Below are 20,758 nucleotides of genomic sequence, written 5' to 3'. Positions count from 1 at the left end.
TCTATTATTCAACTGTTCCTATCTCAATCCAAAGCTTTTACTTTTTTTCTGCTTCTTCTCCCCATTCCACCGTGGGTGGGGGTAGACAGGGAGCAGCTGTGAGCAGCTGTGTGGTACTTAGTTGCTGGCTGGGGTTAAACAACAACACAATTCTCCAAGAGATCCAGGAAAACTGTGTTTCATTGAGAGATCATCCATGTGCACTTGAAATCTGGCTTTTCATGACTGCACTCAATTTGCTTTTGAAAGGAATTTTTTCTACATTCAGAGGTAAAAATAAATCAGAAGAAACCAAATCCACCATTACTTTCCATTAAAAGACCTAATCTTGCACACCTCCTCTGGTGATACCTGCAGTCACTGACACCTGAGCACCATTACAGGCAGCATGTGACAGCAATGGTTCTTAACATCTGATATTAATATCAAGGATGTTAAAACATGCAAGTTTCTCCTCATCACACTGATGAAGTAAAGCATAAGGCTCAGACGACTTTTTATTATTCTTGTTTATATTATAAAGGCTAATACTTACATATGAGTAAAGAATCCAGTTACCAAACAGGTGAAGGTATGAATTCTGCTACTATTAATCTGCACTTTTAAAATATTCTAATTCATATGATATGCTTTCCTTAAAGCCCATAATTTAACCAGTAGCAGAAGTTCTTCACAAAAATCTCTTCTACTTCACATTCAAACTACCATTTGATTCAAGAAATTACATGTTTGTTCTGCCAAAAGTAAATCTCAGACTGGAAAATCCTATTAATATTTCAAATTTTTTACAGAGATAAATCAATTTATCTCAGAAGAACAACTGTAACATACTAAACATGTTTGTAAAGCATGGTTTTTCATAAAATTAGAATTGTCTTTAAGCTACATAATATTAAAAACCAAAATGCATAAGGTTGGTAGGTGGTATTTCCTTTACTACTCTGTTATTAACAATAACTAGATCATCTACTGTTTAATTAATTATCTTCCATTAGCAGAAACAAAACATGAGGGTAGTACACAAGTTTTTAAAATAACTGTAACAATTTTTAAGATCTATATTCAATGAAATTCCTTCCAGCTGTGTAGTTCCCTCACTTGAGGAATTGCTGTCAGCCTAACCCAGAGCAAAAAGAAAAGAACATGACCCATATTCTACAAGAGAAATAAATTAAACATGAATACTACAGGGCATAAGTGAAGACAGTCATCTAAGCACTGAGAAAATTTTTCTAAAAGCGAGCAGTATCTTCCATTCTGTTCAGGATCAAAACAAGAAGACAGACATAATTTTAGGCAAACCTTCCAAATATTCTCAACCAAAAAAACTTAAAGAGAAAAAACCCAAACAGTCGAAAATGTTCAAGTAATAAAACAACATTACCATATATTTTTCAGTTTTACATAAGCATAATCTCCTTCTATATACACAGATCACATCTACGTAGTACCTTAATTAATGCAGAGCTCCTGATGCTCTCATCTTTCCACAAGTGTGTTTAACTAAGCAGTATTAAGAAGCACAAAGTCCTCTTGAACTTAAACCCAAGAATCCTTCTGTTAAAACATGCAATAACCACAGTTCTCACTGATCACTTTCTAAGCAGTCCCAGCAATCCATGGATGCCAGGATGACAATAACCTATTGAGCAATTCTGGAATAGTCACAACCAGTGGTAGACCTCTTTCATCCATCTATAAGGCATCTTTTAGGCAAAACTAGTAAAATACATAAGCACAAATGTGTATATAAGGAAGAAACAGAGGATTTTAGGAGGGCCCTGGTCTTTTAACACTGACCCCATCATTCTACATGCATTCCAACTTCCTAGATGAGGGTAGGAACCATCAAGTCCATTGAAACCTCCAGAATTGGACAGGGTCCATCTTAAATATTTTAAATATGATATTCACTAACAAATAGAATCTGATCATATTTTCAATGCTTTGCTAGCTCAAGGCCTGCCATTTGTTCTGTTTGGACATCTCTTGAAATTTTGGTGAGATACACAAAGTACATTTTTGACAGAAGTTACAGCAGAGCAGCAAAGCTTTCAGCTGTTTCAGGCACATGTGGCTGGATAAAGAATTATAATAACTCTAGCCACATGAGGCCTAAACAGCTAAATAGTTATTAAAAATGAACAGGCCTCAAAAGATACTGGTATATATTTTGTTTGAGGCAGAGAAACTGAAGGACTTGGGATTGAAATGGAGGGGAAAAATTTTTCCAGGTAAGGAATGGCAAAATACCATCCTTTATCAAGGATGGCTGTTCAGAATACCAAAACAAAGTGGTTGAAACAAAACCAGCAAACAGAAGTATTGGCCTCTCCAAGTAGAAATTATCGTTTTGAATCTTGGAAAGTCTGTCTCCTCACAGCAAAGACTAAGAGAAACTAAAATACATTCATTTTAAGCAGAGGCAATTTCAGCCTTCTTAATGCTCCTGAATACTGTTGAGCTGATCAGAAGGAACCTAGCTTTTTTTAGATGATGCTTGTGGTGCAAATTATGTAAAAAGTGGGTGAGGAGGAAAAGCTGATCTGCATTTCAATTTAAAAGTATTTCTGCACTGAGAACTGAAGCTGTTCCCAAACCTATGTATAAAAGCACACATACATACACACAGAGTGCAGAAGACAGCATATCACTGTAAGTTTTGTTTTGGGAGTACCTACCAAATCAGAATTACAATCTCCATTTAGAAGATAAAACAGGGATAAACAAATGATCTGTTGTACTTGCCAATATACAAACATTTTCCTACTGTGTTTGACAGTGCAGACTATGCTTCCACTTCTTTCTGATACTTGGTTTGCAATGCATTGGATAATTCTAATAATTGCTTCAATTGTGTCTTTCTGAAAACACTTCCAATTCAATTTTTCTGGAGAAAAAGCTTAAATGATGACCCTAAATTAAATGTAATGTATTTTATTTTCTTTCAATAGCTTAAGAATAATCCTAGAAACATGCATTATATGAAAAAAAAAAAAAAAAAAGGGAAAAAGAAGAAGATAATGAGTTGGCAGTTGCATTATAATACAGGAGTGCATATTTTAGCTATGCTTTTTAAAAGCACATTAAAATCCTCCAGGGAGCTCTCATCACTAATATGTGTTTTACAACACTGCCTTCTAGAGAGAGAATCTTGCTCCTACTCACTGCAAATCACTATTGCTGTGAGTTCCATTTCCGGAACACACTGTACCTGTCAGGAAAGGCTGGGATACCAGCCACCAATGAGTCTGACTTCTATTTTAAGTGCAACCTGAGGGCAAGGCTCAAGACCAAACCTGCAAACTGTTACCCCTCAGGAAAGCATTTAGAGCCACGTTTAGAATAAGCCATTCAGCACTTCTGGGTGCAAACCACAAACATATCATGACACCCTTCTTTGCAGAGTGGATGTGACCACCTATAGTGCACACGTTCCAATCTATTCCTGAAGTGATTGGGCCTCACTGGGAGGATGTGTATGAGAGGGACTTTTGTACTGGCTTGCCAGTACAAGAATGTGTCCCCTTTGACATACAAGACTTGTAGATGAGTCCCATGACAATGACAATGTGAAAAACCAGGGCAAGGTATACCTCACACTTCAGAGTCTTCCCAAGGCTCAGTTCACAAGCCTAAGCCTCTGAGACCTCCTAAGCATTCATTTCATTAAATAATCAGGTAATTCCTGCTGTTTCTGTGGAAAAGAAAGATTAAAGAATATATAAAAACATGAGGACCAGAAATTGAAGCATGCATTTGTCATTGTGAGGTAAACGCCCATCAAAATCCTGACTATCTTATCCTAATACAAATTTTTAAATGCCATGTGGCCAAAAAACTGTAATAAAAGTCAAGGGAAAAATTTTTGGCATTTACATACTTTTTCCTTGTGAAATAAGGCAAACTGAACAGCTGGGATAATAAGGCTTGAAAAAGGGTTCTGTTCCTAGTATGTGATCTCTCAATTCTATAAAGAGGTCAGTGGCTGCACACAGCTATTATCGTCTAGTGATGGTTTACTGAGAGTTAACCTGACTGTGAGGGCACCAAAGGAGAATATAAAAGATTCCTCTCACTTTCAAATTATTTACTATAGGAAAATAATGATAGGTGTTTTCCCACGTGTATAAAAATAAAACGAGTAAGATGTGGTAGTGGTAAGAATCTAATGACTATGTTCTGACATTACTGTTTATCTACATTGCTAAATCTTAATTTTCAACAAATTATCTTTATGCTGTTCGCCTTTTTTTAAGAGAACTTTCATTTTTTCCCCAAATGCTGTTTTGAATGTTTTATTTTCCCGATTACATGTAGTGTTTCTGAATTATTATTTGAAGAACTGGAAAACCCTGCTAACCAAGAAAGAAAAGTTAGAGCTCTGTTCTTGTACATCCTTCCCTAGTTCTCCATTCAAAATTGACAAATTTTTACATTCAAAATAAAATGCATTATGCACACAGCGAAGTGAGATATTTTTTGCATTGAACATATATTTTTGATCACATTGTATTAAAATTTTCTTTCTGGAATGCTGAGTGTTGTGCATAGACGAGAAGAACATTTCTTGTTAAAAAAAAAACAAAACAAAACTGAAATGAGTTTTCCACTTAGAACAAAAAAATTGCATACATTTTTTAAAAAGGAAAACAAGAAATTACAATTAATTGTGACTACCAATGTTCTTTCCCGTCAAAGACTGTCAAGTCACTGAAATGCACTGACACTGCACCACAGTTTTGTGTATCTGTTCTGCTACTGCCACTGACCCTAGTCAGTATTTTATTGCTGATGTATTGCTCTTTTACCATTCTTTACTAAAATTATTCTTGGGTTTGGAATCCTTAAATACATAAATAACTCACTGAATATGCCCAAAAAATTTAGCTGGCATAAGGTTTTCACAGGGAGGTCCTTACTGTAGTCCCCTTCTCACTCCAGTTGCAACACTCCTCAGTATTGCAGCTTTTCTCCTGTATCTGGCACTCCAGTGCCCATTTGTTAATTTTCTGAGAAATTACAAAGTTCCTTTTCCCCTGCTTATTAAAACTACTGACAAGAATGCAAGTCAAGACAGAATTGATACTTAAGGCAGTCTTTTCTGTAAAAGTTTTTATTTATTTTAGAAGTACTTGATGGTACAACTGCAGAAGGCTCCTTAAATATGTATTTTTACAGTCTGAAGAAAAATTAAATGTTGAATAGACAGATGCCCTAGGCTCTTTGAAATTCTGGAAATCAGTAGTAAGAGGTAATTTTTTCTGACTTTCTAGTGAGAACAAATACCCTGCATTTTACATAATTCTTCAACCTTTTTGTCATATTATTCCTGACTGCCAGTGAAAATTAGGTATTTGGTACTGTGAAAATTAGTACTTAGCGTTTAAGAAAATAAATGCAGGGACCAATACTGGTTACTGTGCATTACAGTTATGTTTTTAAGGCTGCATCAAAGGCTTTTTATGATCAATGGGGGGAAAAAAGAAATCCATGTACAACTTGCATTTAAAACCCACGATTAATAAGGTAGTCATCAGCTAGATTGCACCTCAGTATGGTTCACTGAAATCTGTTTGTGTGCTGCCATTTCCTTCAGTAACCTGTACATGGAACACAACCAATCTCTTTGGTCAGATTATAAAGAAAATAAATATTCTGGAAGAAAAGGATTAATCCTGTCCTTTGAAATTACACATTTTACCTCAAAACCTTTTAGAAGACAAATTTCTAGATTTGAATAAATCCTTAAATACAGCCTTTTCTTCCATAGCCAACATTCCTTCAAAAAAGATCAGTCACAGTGGAAAGCAGGTGTGTAAATGAAGCAGGGAGGAAGAAGGATGCTCTGACCAGTGATCATGTTCAGTCCTGATCAATCCTTAATTTTAAGAGCTTGACTGGCATATACACACAAAATTGGCAAGAAGTCAGGCCTAAGTCAATGCCCAGAGAATTCTAGTTTCCTCCATGCCAACGAGATGAGAAAGCAGATTGGTCTGCCAAGCAGTTAACTCTCCCCCAGTGCCCAGGTTTTGGCCACTGGCAGCAAACAAAATATTCCCATCCCACACTTGACCACACATCTGTGAGGTTCCTCAGGAATATCATCTTTTTGGGCTGTCTAAAACCATCCACCTCAGCAAAGGGCTTGCTACCTTGAGTTTCATAGAGAAACCAAGTATGGATCCTTCAGGTCACCCTCTTGTTTGGATTGTTTTGTCTGATGAACGTGCAGTACCATGGCTTTCAGCTGACATGCACAATGTCACTTAAAGCAGTACATGCCAGCTGAAGCTCAAATCTGTGTTCAGCTAAAACTGGTAAACAAAGAACAATCTTTTGCAGACAACAAATGCACTAAACTGTTATGCTCTTTTCTGAGTATACCAGTTAAAATAAAACTTATTTCAAAAAAACTTTGTTCTCACACCTTCCTAAAAAGACAGGAATTGGACAATGCAAAATATTTCAGGAGAAAGCTCACATATTCCTGAATATTGCAATCATTTACTGACTGTAATTTTAAAAAGCTGTTTCTTTCTTTTTGCATTTTTCTTATCACTGTTTTAATTTACACTATGAAAAGAAAGGGGAAAAGAGCATGGAATTTGAAATGTTCATCTAAAAAACCGGGGCAAAAAAATGCATTGGTTATTAATATATCTTCGCAGTAAGTGTAGTGACTAATCTGCATTTATCACTTCCAGTTGACCCCTTAGCATATGGTCTACCAACACATCATAAACACACCAAAGGATTGAAAGCTGGGTAACTGCTATTGTGATTTCAGCCAAAAGGCATTACACTGCCATGACTGCCTGTGTGTGAATCTACCAGATTTATCATCACAAAGAGAAGTGCCAGATAGACTCTGCTAAAGGATCAGCACAGGCAGTAACACTGACTCATTTCTTATGCTATTCTGCTCCAAATTTTCTTAAGACCAAAGCAGAAAACTCATTCTAAATGGAAAGAAAAGGAGAACTGGGAATGCCAGCCAGCTTTTGCTTTCTCATATGACTGTGAACTAAACTCGTTTAGGTTAGTCATACACAGATTCTTGCTATTCCTTTCATACATTCTTCTCTAAACCCCCTAAGTAAAAAAAAAATCAAGTCCTGACCTAAAATTAATAGACACTTCATCTAGAACCTGGTCATTCTTTTGCTACAGATCAACAGCCTCCTAATTTTGATTTAAACAAATAGTTCTGCCAGTTTTTCACTGGCGTCCAATTACAGATAAGATAAAATAATGTAGAGGTAATTATAGGACTTACCCAAGATACTCAGACATTTACAGAATAGGCTTACAGATTTAAAATTAAAAGATATGTATTTTTAAATTAAGTGATCAGTTTCTTTGTAGGTCACATAAGATTACTGATAATAATTAATCTGAATGTTACGCACAATTGGAAGCAGTAAAATGTAAAGTAAAAACAAGTGAAGCAAAGATTATGCATTGTGATTTTCTATCACATCTCTATAAAAAGATATAGAAGTGATATCTCCGTAATATAGAATTTGGAACACTGAAAGTGCATAATCTCAAAGTCCTAGAAAACTATGGAGTCAAAAGTGATCTAATAGCTAGGAGTGATTTACTGAAAGGTTCTCAAAAAAATAGCCAGTCAGGACTACACCTAAAAGACTTTCTTGTATCTTCACCTAGAAATACGTTTACTGCCTTTCAATCTCAGTATTTAAGATTTATAAATATGAAGGAAGTGTGTTCTGGGATTTTAGTTTCATATATGAATACCTATTATCTATTTGTACAAAGACCTGCGCCATTTTGAGAAAAATATTTTCACTCTCAAAAAGGAATTTAAGAATTGGGAGACTGAGACTCTTATATTGAGTAAAATGTAATTAACTGAGTAGGCATTCCCACATATTTCTATACTCGAAGGACACAGTGGTATTTATAAAGGTCATAAAAAAGGGAATGTGATTCTGCATCTGCACTGTGAACAAGAGGATACAATATCAACTAAGTGAAATAACAAATTCCTTCTTTTTGCCTCAATGTATTGAAAAGTATTTCTTTACAAAATTTACTCATCTTAGCAGGCATTAGATAAAATAAAATAGTTTCTTTTATTTGTTCTCATTCTGTTAATTTCCATAAAATTTCTGTGTACTGCAGTACTCCTTGAGAAGGGAAAGAGATATTTGTTTTTTCCTTAGTAATGATAAATATTTTTGGAGACTGGTAATACCTCCAATATCTGTGCTGATTTTAAAATTGCTATTTTATACTAATTGATGAAATAGGATTTACTGATGCATTTTAATTATGATGTTAAACATGAATTTTTTAAGTGCTAATGAAACTTTAACATAAGAATGCAAAAGCTAGCATAGCTTGAAAAATAAGCTCACATACAAAAGATTACAATATACAGCAGTCAAAAAAGATGTTCCTTTAAATGGACATACATGTATGAGAGTGTCTAAACTGTTTGCAAAGAAAAGGAACATTTCAATGAAATATGTACTAACAATATATGAGAAAATGAACATCTGGGCTGCAGTAAATCCAAAGCCCATCACAGGGGCATCTACTGTGCAACTGGTAGGAAGCAGTTTGGATATATGTCAAGGCACCATACAAGTCCCATAGACAAAGGCTGTCCAAACCTACATGTATTCAATGCTTTTCTGCTGTGCTTTTTATAGCACAGTGCATGAGCATGAGCATCACCCACTGCTGTGGCTGAATTGATTACAAGGATTTCAGTAAGAAAAGAGCTGCTTAAAAGCAGAGTTTTGCATCACAGTAAACAAGCATGCATGTGCACTACATGCAAACATGCAAACAGACAGGGACAAAAATACAATTTGTATGTATGTATGTGTGTGTATGTATGAATCCTATATATTGATAATTTGTTTCTAATGAATAGCACAAAAAGACAAGCACCAAACAGCATTTTAGCCGGGAGTGAAAAGTCTGAATAAAGTCTGAATAAACTGAATAAACCCCACATATTCTCCTGTTGTCCAGTAACAGAAATAGTCATGTTCAGAACTGGATCTGTTTGAACAGCTCAGGCTTAGGATCCAGAAACTGGACACTCCCTTTTCTAAATCAGCCACAAGATTAAGAGTTCAGTGAGCATTTTAGCATTGTGCTTGTGACCTCTGTAAGACTAGACACTCCAGGAAATAATCACAGGATTACAGAGTCTGATTTGGGGCAGGGCTGGAGCTCATTCTTTGGCTCTGTGATGTCTGAATTATCCACTGCTCTGGTGAAGCTCCTTGAAGAACACTGGTGCATCATTCAGCTTCCATGCTAAGCTGCCACTTGTGGCTTTGCTAGTCTTTGGGGGCTTGAATTTCCCCAAGGTGAGAGAAGAAAAAAAGTCCCAATGTCCAGTTTTATTTGCAAGAAAACTATGTATGTAAAAAGTATTTCCTCCAAGTGAAATCTGATTTAAGTACCCATGTATCATAAGTAGAGGCTGTGGATCCCAGTTGGGTGAGATGCCTAACTCAAAAATCAAAGTAAGACAAAGAAGTGTTGATGCCTGGCTTGTTCAATGCAGCATTCAGTTCAGCCTTCCTTGACTCTACTCTGAGATACTGGACTCCACACAACTGGAAATGAAGGTATCTCATTCTGGGGCCAAATTACTACAAAGAATATTAATCTAAAGCCTTTTTTTTAAATTGTAAATTTTATTTATACACAAGGATATGTAACAACCCCCTCCTTTAATACAAAACAGAAGGACTTTTCAACCTAATACACCTATGAAACACACTTTTTAGCTAGGTAGGTAACTACACTCAGTATATATGTTATATTTCACAGCACAAGAGACTGTGGGCAGCATTGTGGATCAAAATTTGTTTGGGAAAACAGCCCTTAAAAGAGAGTCTGAAGATCTGTTGATTTCTTATTGTAATTACCCTACTAGTACAAAGCTACTAATAAAACTGCACTGACAGATCACTACACTTGAATTTAAACATATGCAAATTTACATTGAAAAAATGTAACTATGTGACAAAACACAAACCTTTCCAGATTCTTCCACTATATTAAATAAACCAGAAAGAAAAAGTATTCAAATAAAAATTCAACAGTCATAATAGCTACTGCTACAGAAGAGAAACTTATCAGGCGTATGCAGCTGACTAATTCCATGTGTTTGAGCAGTGCCACTCACTTAGACAAGATCCCTTCTCTAAACAAAAGGGATACCAAACAGTTCAGATATATCCAAATAATAAAAAAAAAAAATTGTACTCAGCAGTTGCATTCTACTTTATAAGTCTCACCTTTAAAATCTACTAGCACAAACCAATGTTGTCCCAAAATAATTTTCTTTCCTTAGAATCATATTAGGTGAGCGTCACCACCACTGGCCCTGTACTACTTAAGTTCCAAACAGAGAAAGAAGAGAAGAAAAGGACTGAAAGTGAGTGGAGAGTTTAAAATTGAATGTGCAGATAAACAGTAAGAAAGAATTAAATCTTGAAAACCTTAGTCCTTGTTCCTCATAGCACCTGAATAAACATCATTGTGTAAATTGGTGGTATGTGCCAATAAAAGGCACCATGATACAGAGAAGTAAAAATACAGATGATTCTTTATCTGGGAAATATTTGCAATAGTTCTCAATTAACTAGGGCATTAGGGTTTACACATCTGTATTTCAAATTATAGATTTTGGTTTGCTCTGAAATACATAGGGTTTTGTGTCTATATAGAAAGAGTTGCACGATAATATTTTAAACTCCATTTGGAGACACAGCATACCTTCATGTGTTTTGTGTTCTTAGAAATTAAGAAAAGCTATCCCAAGAGTAGAGATAACCACTAAGTACATTCAGACCAGTCCAGTTAATGAATTGTGAATAAAGTTAAACCAGATATTCTGCATATTTCTGAAAATAAAAATGACTGACTAGTTAATTGCAAGACAACTGGAAGACAGAAATAGTGTAATCATAATCTGGATTGTGGATGGTATGTTATTTGAAATATTGTATACATCAGGAAAGGAAACTGCAATGTATAGAAAATTGAATTTACCAATAATAAAGATTACAAAGAATTCAACATAATCATCTGAAAGAGTACATCCCATGCAAAATAAAGATTACTTTTACTTGCTTTCATGTGAAAATAACATTTCTAATATTAAAGACACACTAACAAATCTCCTCTTTTTCCAGAGTGGTGTAACAACCTAATCAAGTGATGAAAATTTTTAACACTAATGTGTTTTCAGTCTGCAATATGATAGGAATGGGGAAGGAAAACTATAGAGCTTGCCTGCATTTGAAAGATAAGCCAGATTAACACTGCCTGGGAATTTTAAAGTACTAAGAACTGTTTCTGAATAATTCCATACGTGAACACTCTTATTTTGGAATAAGAGAGTGCTTTGTTCCTGTTCAGCTTGACCCACTTTCTAAAACCATTTAATTAGGAGCATTTATATGTGTAAAAAAAGCTTTTGTTTGTTCTCTTGATGATTAAAACAATAAAGTTCAGTATCTAAGGTTTCAGATTCAAAACATCTTAAACATTAAAAAAAAAAGAGCTGTGGTAGCCTAGGCATTAAAATTCAATAGTGGCATTTTCACTGCTTCTCTAAATAAATGATTTAAAAGGCAAAAGGTTTTGCAAACAGTCTTCAGTCAGCAATTACTTTCTGATGTAATCCCTAGGTTGTGGATGGCTACTCAGAATTCTGTAAGACAAACCTGCTGTTTACAAAACATGAAGTAACAGCAGAGGCTTTTAAAAGTATGTGTCAAAGGGTCAACTGTAATGTCTTGGGACTTCAGAAAGTAAACTATTTACCCAAAGTAAAACCATGCAGTCTAGGGAGGACACTCTTGCTGTACCAATAGCTGATCCAAATCAAGGTGAACAGAAATCTGTGCTGCCAACAGAAACTGCCAAGATCAGCACTTTAGCACAGATATTTGCTTAGAATGCAAGCAGTGTACACCCACATTGTCTCAGAAAATAAAGAGTAGGCATGTTTAGAAAGTAAAAAAATTGGAAGCCTACCTTCAGATGTCAGTAAGTGTGTCTGGTAAGTATGTTTGCATGTTCAACCTATGCATGGGCACCATGGCTTTGGCCATGTAAACCTCCTGAACTGCTGATGCTGGTACAGAAATCAGAACACAGCTGAACATTATGGCATCAGCTTAGTGGTGGCACCCACACTTGAGAAGCAGGAGGAACAGCTGCATTTAGCATTGTCATCTCTGCATGATCCCAAGTACTCCCTGTCACTTCCACAAGACAAGAGAGCAAGTACATCAAACACTGGAGTAATACCACACAGCTTATGCCATGGGTGCCTAGCACAGTTAATCCTGCAATGGAACAGGTAAGAATTGCCACTAGCATGAAAGGCAGTGTAAAACCCCACATCCCCTGGTAAGTGTGGGGCAGGAGGATTATGTGCAATGCTGGAAGGCTGACAAACAATGGTCCACACGCAGACTCAGACATACTCCACCAAGAAGAAATGAAAACTCTTCACATACATAATATAGCAACAAGGTTGTGAATTCTATGTTGCACCCTCCCAGAAAGGTCTTTATATTGCTTGAGTGACATCTCCAACCTTTTGTACCTAACATATCTGCCTTACTATCCTACAATCAGAGAAGTGGTTCAGGTCTCTTAGGTGTCATCAAATATTAATGCAGATTTTAAGTATCTTCATTTAAAAAATAGATCACATACTATTGTCATAGCAGGTACTGTGACAACCCCCTCTTGTGTTTAAGAACAGATTAAAACCAAGTAATTTGGCAGGCAACTGCTGAAACAATGATGTCATGTTTTAGCTTGTGGTTGATGTAATCTTGCTCTTACATTCTACTGCTTCCAGGAGAAAAAGCACATTGTGGCTTTCTTGGAAACAAGAAATGACACTACAAGCCACATTAACAATGCATCTTTAAAATCTGTCACATTTCATCTTGAAATTATTTTCACTAAAAGAACCTACTTTTACAAATACTAGGGGCCTCAAAAATGTTTTATGTACAGTTTAGAATAAAACTATTGTTTCTATCCTAGAAACATCTGTTTCAATTAATTGCTGAGTAATGTTGTGAAAGACAATGCAAGTTGTGGTATTACTCAAAACAAGCCCTTTTCCCCAACAGCTACATTTTTATGTCATCATTTGTCATTATCCCTGAGGTACAGACCTCTACTGATCTGTAACCATATTTTGTATTAGAATACCTCATAAGGATTAGGTAGGAAGTCTACAGGCTCTCTGTGGAGCCATGCAGCACACTAGGTAGGAGCTCTACACTAACTAGAAACAACTAAAAATGGTGACATTTGAACACTGGAAAACTGTTAATTCCAGGTCCTTTAAACTACTGAAAAAGACTCCTCAGAAACTGCAGAAAGAGCTTAATTTGATTATGGTAAATCAAACATACCTTTTATTTGATTTCAACACTATACAAGTAACATGCATCAACAAAAGCACCTTGCTAGCTAGGAAAATTTTAAGAATATAAATTAATTATCTTCTACTGATCCATTCAATGAAAGAATATTTTATATTTACTGATCCCTTCAATATATAGTATTACATATTTAGTTTACTCCACACCACCTAAGTGGTCTGTTTACTCTTTTGCAATTAAGGTATATTGCTATCAATGCTTTATGTGTTTTCAAGGTATTTTTAATATATTAAATTTAGAAATAAATTAGTTGTTTGAACACTAAATCTGCTGAGGAAAATATCTTTAAAGCATAAATATACTTAAGACACTACAATCCTGCTGGATGTTATTAAACTGTATTTATATAGCACACTATGTTACACTGTGAAAAATCAATTCTGCCTTCTTCATATACTCAACTAAACTTTCAGTTTTGAATCACAATCTCACATCAAATAGGAGTTTTTGCTCTCCCATTAGATTTACTTCATTAGTTTTATCCCATTGTTTGCGCATATTTTTGGAAATCATTTTGGAAAATCTTATTTTGACTTATTTTCAACTACTGACAACAGCTCTGGCACAAAAACACATCACTACTTCAAATACTTTTTTTGTTGAAAAACAAAGGAAAATAGTCTTTTGAACAGAATTGCATTATGATATTTTAAAAAGAGCATAGCAAAGATTATCCCATACAATAAAGTAAATCTCATCATCAAATACAAAAAAATAAATCTCATTATCACAGAAAGTGATGGGAAGGCTTTTTGCTTCTTTTCAGTACTGGGAGACAAATGATTGAAATCCAAACATCATGGTCCTGTCTTTGAAGCTCCTTGTCACTGTCTCATGAAGAGTTTGTCATACATTTGCCAACATCAAAGCTCAAACATTAAAATTTGCCTCAGAACAATGAAATATTATTCTGAAATAAAAACTTTCACTTTCAAACCATATTGTTTACCTCCCTCTTAATTAGCCTCTTCTCCTTATCCAGTCACAGTAAGTATCCATACAGCTTTTAGGTCGTAACTGGTATTACAAAACTAATATAAAAATGCTATCTCATTATGAAAAATGCGATACTAATGATCAGTGTTTCAATAGCAGAAAATTACCAAATACAAAAGCAACTGCCCAGCGGAGCAATACAAGATGAGATACTTTGCTAGAGCCCATCCATCAAGTTCTAATGCAGGAGTAGTGAAAAGGAATCAACAGGGCACTGCTCTGTTGTCATTAGGAAACTGAAAAACATTTGTTGTGTGTAGGAAACCCCTGGATTGCTACTTTCTAGTTGGTGTCAGTAAAGAGACTGGCTTCTAGGTTAATAACCAATATGTGAATTTTTCTTTGCCATGTTTAAAAGCATCATTTTAATAAGTCAATATTCTACCACAGCCCAGTTAAGAAACACTGCTTTAGTAAAAGATTTCACTCATCAGCACGTAACACCTGTTGCTTTTTGTTTAAGCAAATACTTATTCAGCACACTGCATGTACAAGATTGCAGCAGTTCTGGATAAACTCAACACAAACAGTGACTTAATTACTAATTTCAAATGCTAAGAAAAAACCCATTGGAAACCACCCAAGACATTTTTATCCAGAAGCACTATGACTACCATATAATTAATTAAAATTTGGAAGAAGTGCCATAGATATCCAAGAATCTCAAAAAGAGTTATTCACAAACTAATAGGGTGGAGAAAGTAGAAGCTAGGCTACAAATAGACTAGCAAGGAAAGAAAATTAAGAAGTGGAGGAAACAAACCTAAGGGTATTTTGAAATTAAAAAGAAGAAAGAAGGCATGTAACAGGTAACTAAAGAATGTATCATTATTTTTAAAAAGTGATTCACTGTCATGCAATTAAGAAGGAACATGAAAAGAAGCCAACCCATAATATGTGTAATCTTGCTGGGTGTAGAATCTGGACAATTAAAGCATCATTGACCTGCTTACCATGTCTGTTCCCAATTTGAGAAAATGCTCAATTGCCATATAAATAAAATCAACGACATTGAGGTCAAACCACCAGTAAACAGGAAAGCAGATCATCTACAGGAGACAAATGGCAGTCTTTCATTTAAGATAGTGCCACTATAAAAAGCTTTCAGACAAACTGGCAATACTTTAAATTTCATGCTGTATTTGAAACGTTTTCGTCCTTGATGCGGAAGGTGAAATGCTACTGTAGATTTTGCTTGACACTGTAAGTGCATTTTTATCAAGAGCAAACTGAGGGATGTTGATAATCTATCCAACTATCAACTGGTTTCCAATTCTTTTATTTTCAGTCTTCTGTTTCTTCTCAGTATTATTCAGAGTTCATAGAGTGACATAATATCTATTTTTTGTTTCAGGTGCAGATGATTCTTTCTACTGTTCTTTCTTCTGTAATTCTTTCTCCCCTCTGGGTATTCCCAAACCTATTGCTGACAAACTCATCTTCAGTCTGGAGGACTCATACACAAGAAGCATCTTACTCTTTATTTGAGACATGGGTGTTGAGCAGCTGCCTGGCTAGCATTGTACAATGTAATGTGGAAATATAAACTGCACCCTGAAAGCCTAATCAAGTCCATTAAAGCAACAAAAATGCTACTTAAAAGGCTTAAATAGCCTAACATCAGCAATTGGCAAGAATTACTTTTTATTACAACAAGTTCTGTGCACACTGCTATTGATCTCCCTCAGAAACTTAAAGATTGCAAATATAATGCATCTTCTTGCCATTTTGTTTAAAACTTGTATCTTTATATATACCCATATATGGAATTAGCAAATGTTAACTGCTGCTCAAGCAGTGTATCCTATACTCACAGCTTGGTTATCACAGACACTTTTTAGATCCTGCCTTAGACACTCCTTTTTGGATCAGAAGAACAGCTTTCTGCAGGTGTCTCTCACCTCAGAGAGACTGCAGAATGACCTTGGTGACAAGGTCAGACTGGACACCAAACCTGTACACAGACCTACTGAAAACCAAATTGATCCACTAATGTTCAGCTAATTAAAAAGGCATCTCTGAGGTATTACTTGAGCACAAAGAAGCATTACCTTTTACCATATTATTATGCTTTTATGCAGATAAAACAGACGTTTGTAGTGTGATACTTTGTTTTCCATATTGCTGCTGCTAGATTGCAAGGATTAAAGGGGAATGTGAGAGTACATTAACCTCCACATTTCAGAAATATGAATTTTGGCTGTGCAGAAAGTAACAGTAACCTGCTGGGTGGTTTCGACCAAGACATAGACTTCTTGAAGTTTCTCTACCTCAGAGATAGCATGGGGGAAATTTGATTTATAAACTTCTTAAAAGCCACTCAGAAGAAACATCACAGAAAACAGCTTGGCATATGATAACTTTCTTTAATGTGTATATAATCTCATTTTACATTAGAATACTACAAACGAATTTTCTTTGAACCATATCTACAAAAATCTTCATTAATACATCCTGAAAATATTTGAGATACTTAATGCAAAAGGTATATTTGACATAAGATTTACATAATGTTTCTTCTGACAGTCAGAGTATCTATTGAACATCTTTACCACAATATCAAAAACTGACCAATCATTCAGGTGAAGGAGTATACATTGAAAAGCTCAACTCATTCTAGTATTTACCCATCTTCTTTGGGATTTGAGGTGACATATAACACCTGCCATGAGGTGGGTGGTCCAAAGAAGGACACTGTTGCCTTGCTGTTTTGCTTGCTTTAAACAGCAAACTGAAGATTAAGCTTTAACATTACCTTCACTATCACATCAACTTATAACTCCTGAACACATACCCTGTGGGGCATGCACACAGAGAAAGCTTCTGGTGCAGATGTAGGCTCTGCTAAAGTTAGTGGATGTAACAGTGGATGTTAGTGCACTGTAATGTTTTGTCAAAGCCCAATTACCTATGGCTCATACTGATGCAGTTCAGCAAGTAGTGTACTTCTGCCTTTTATTCATATCAATCTCTTTCGGTTCTCCTATTTTCAAACACATTTTGAAATAAGTGTGCAGCTGATAGGTGCTGTAATACTTATTAGACATAGAATCATAGAATACACTGAGTTTGGAGGGACCCATCAGGATCATTGAGTCCAACTCCTGGCCCTGCACAGGACACCCCAAGAGTCACACCACGTGCCTGAGACCATTGTCCAAATGCCTCTTGAACTCTGTCAGGCTTGGTGCTGTCACCACTTCCCTGAGGAGCCTGCTCCAGTGCCCAAACACCCTCTGGGGGTAGAATCTTTCCCTGGTATCCAAAATAAATCTCCCCTGACACAATTTCAGGCCATTACCTCGAGACCTGTCACTGGTCACGAGAGTGAAGAGGTCAGTGCCTGCCCCTCTGCTTCCCCTCACAAGGATGGTGTAACTGCAGTGGGTCCCCAAGGCTGAACAGACCAAGTGACCTCAGCCACTTCCCCCTGGCTGCCCTTTAAGACCCTTCACCATCTTTCTTGCCCTCCTTTGGACACTCTCTAATGATTAAATGGCTTTTTTACCTTGTGGCACCCAAAATTGCCTCCAGCACTGGAGGTGAGGCTGCCTCAGAGCAGAGCAGGACAATCCCCTGCCTTGCCTGGCTGGAGATGCTGTGCCTGATCCCCCAGGACAGGGATGGCCCTCCTGGCTGCCAGGACATGGTAGTAAGCAAGTCTCCATTGTCAATGGATTTCTAACATTAATTCTGATCCCCTTTCAGATCTTTTCATCTTTTTAAATGCAAAACACTCAACTCTGACTAAACTCTAAGCAACATGGAAATTCTGCTTCTGTAATTTCTGTGTACTTCAAGGAAAAGATAAGTGCTTGCATACATGTACATGTAGGAAGAACTAGACCTGGATGCACAGGTAACTGTATTAAGCAGTTTTCAAATGTCACTGTTTTTGATATATTAATAGAACTATCTCTTATTTTAATGTCCTAGCTACTTACAGTCATTAAAAAAACTCGATTCAAATCACATTTTAACACTTCAAAAGGAATTTTTCAAAATTCATTAAAATACAATTTCTTCTACACTGAAATTAAAAAATAAGTCATTTAACACAGTCATTCCAATATAGTGTCTTCCTTCACTTGTTGGCTTTAAATAAATACATATTAACATGTACAAAATCAAGAAATTAAATGCATATATTTCACCAAGATTAATCTAAATCCATGTAGAACTGAGAAAAATTGAGATAAAAACAGTGCCCTTTCTTAAACTAGTATCAGTGAAGAACATCCACTCTCTCTATGGCTAGAGAAAATCAGATGTAGTGCTCATGTAAAAGTAATTCAAAGCAGAGTTTTGTTTGGACTGTGAAAATTACACATAAATTCTTTATGCATGGTCATACTGGGATTGAGCTAAAGTCAAACAAGCATCTGATTCTTGCTTTGAATACTGGTTGATTGACTGATGTTGTAAACCATTTAATAGGACTCACATTCAAAAGACTGCTGAAAGACTGTCTCATTTTAGCAATCTGAGATGTCAGTAAGAAGTCAAGTTCAATAAGACAGATTTAAACAAATGTTTGGGAAAAACATATCTACCAAATATACTACTAAAGTTTTGTAATGAGTTATATACCAAATTCCTTAATCATATTCCAGAAGAGTCTGAAGAATATTTGTAAATAGCAGAGCCTCAATTCCACCCAAATCAAAAAATTTTATACCATGTTAAACAATCTTGTAATTTTTCTTTCTCTGAAGCATTTGGATGCATATAAATAATATTTAAATGCACAACCATATACAGAAGACATTATATATAGTTATATATACACAAAGATAAACATAACTATGAGACTTACATAGTACAAGGTAATAAATATGATAAAACAGATATATAGATAAATAAATATGTATAAATATATTTAATTTTGATTTCGACTGATCTAGATTTTGCAATAGTTTTGCCACTTCCCATAATTTTTTCCTCTGTACTGCTTTTGAATTTTTGGTAACAATTTAACTTAGCTAAGCACAAACAAAACATTAACAGCAACTAGAATTTGTGAAGTGCCTGGCATATTTAAAGTATTGTTTAAGTATTTAACTAAAAAGTCCTCAGAACAATCCTCAAGACCAGTAAGCACTTCCTGCAGCAATGCTGTGGCCCAAAGAAGTCTTAAAAGGCAGAAACCAAATCATCCCCAAAGCCCTACACATGGTCCTGAAACCAGCATTAACTTCTATCAGTGGTATTTCTGTTCAGACAAAGCAGGAAGACACAACTGTGATTCCTAGCATTGTAATAATCTAGCAAGGTGTCTGTACAATGTTTAAAGTCTTAAAAAGAAGAGTTATTATCAGATTTGTGGTACCACTGAAATTCTGTCTGTACATGAATGTAATTCAAATAAGGTCACATCTCTGCCAAACCAGAGACATTTCACTTAGCTTTAATCATCTATAAGTACTGTGTCTAATCTGACTTAGTCACACAGCCTGTCTTTAAAGTCAACAGAGAGATGAACAGCTCTGGGGAGTGATACATCTCACTTATCTCAAACACTCATTTTAGGATGAGAAATGGAACAGGATTCTGGAGATGGATAATTGAACATAAAATTTAGCTGTCAGTGAGAACCACTGCACAGAGTTCCTGCAGAGCCAAGGCTGAGGGAGAGACTTCTTTGACACTCCATGGATCTTACAAGAATTGCCTAACACACACTCCAGAAAAAATGGCTTTTTGCACATTGAACTCAGAGACACAACTGACCAGAAGTAAGATATACTTACCAAAAACAATAGAGGACTCACAGTAGTAATAACCATTTGGTTGCTTTTTTTTCAACATGGAGCAAAGATCAAAGCGGTGCAAGATCTCATCTCCAAAATAATGGTTTTTGAAATCCTCATAGAGACTAGAGTCAATTTTTTTCACCTGTAAAAAGAAACATAAAATTCAATTAGGCATTTCACTTAAGAGACTGAATTTTCGTATTTAATTTCTATAGTTTTTCTATAGTTTTCATTTTAACAGTAAGTACAGTTAGTATGGCAAACTACTTCAAGATGCAAAAAGAATACAGAAATAATCATGTCCATAATCTTCTGTTTTAGGGAAGCACTGTCTACTGCAGAAGTTAACAATAAAAGTGTCATTAGTCCTCCTTTCTACCACTTCCTTTTCTGTCCTGTAGGAAACAAATAGACATCCACAATGCTACAACTGCTTTAACTTCCAATGGTTTGCAACAGTGTTCATGGAATGTGTAACTGGAAAAAATTCTTGATGTCATAGGTGGCCATGCTGCTACAAGGAAGAAT

The 20,758-nt window shown here is 35.7% G+C and overlaps 1 protein-coding gene across 5 annotated transcripts in view; it reads right to left on the bottom strand.

Annotated features, from left to right (window-relative positions):
- Positions 1-20,758, bottom strand: part of AKAP7 (A-kinase anchoring protein 7) — a 77,794-nt gene that overhangs the window by 27,536 nt on the left and 29,500 nt on the right. For all 5 annotated transcript variants that reach the window (XR_013776682.1, XM_079325270.1, XM_079325267.1 and 2 more), the window contains exon 7: positions 20,228-20,372. Coding sequence is in view for 4 of the 5 variants with exons in the window: in XM_079325270.1 (XP_079181396.1) it covers positions 20,228-20,372 (145 nt within the window). In the remaining variant the exon portion in view is untranslated. The remainder of the gene's footprint in view (positions 1-20,227; positions 20,373-20,758) is intronic.

The sequence above is a fragment of the Erithacus rubecula genome, assembly GCF_903797595.1.
Source record: "Erithacus rubecula genome assembly, chromosome: 2".
In the NCBI taxonomy this organism is placed as follows: domain Eukaryota; kingdom Metazoa; phylum Chordata; class Aves; order Passeriformes; family Muscicapidae; genus Erithacus; species Erithacus rubecula.
This window is presented reverse-complemented; position numbering and strand designations above follow the sequence as displayed.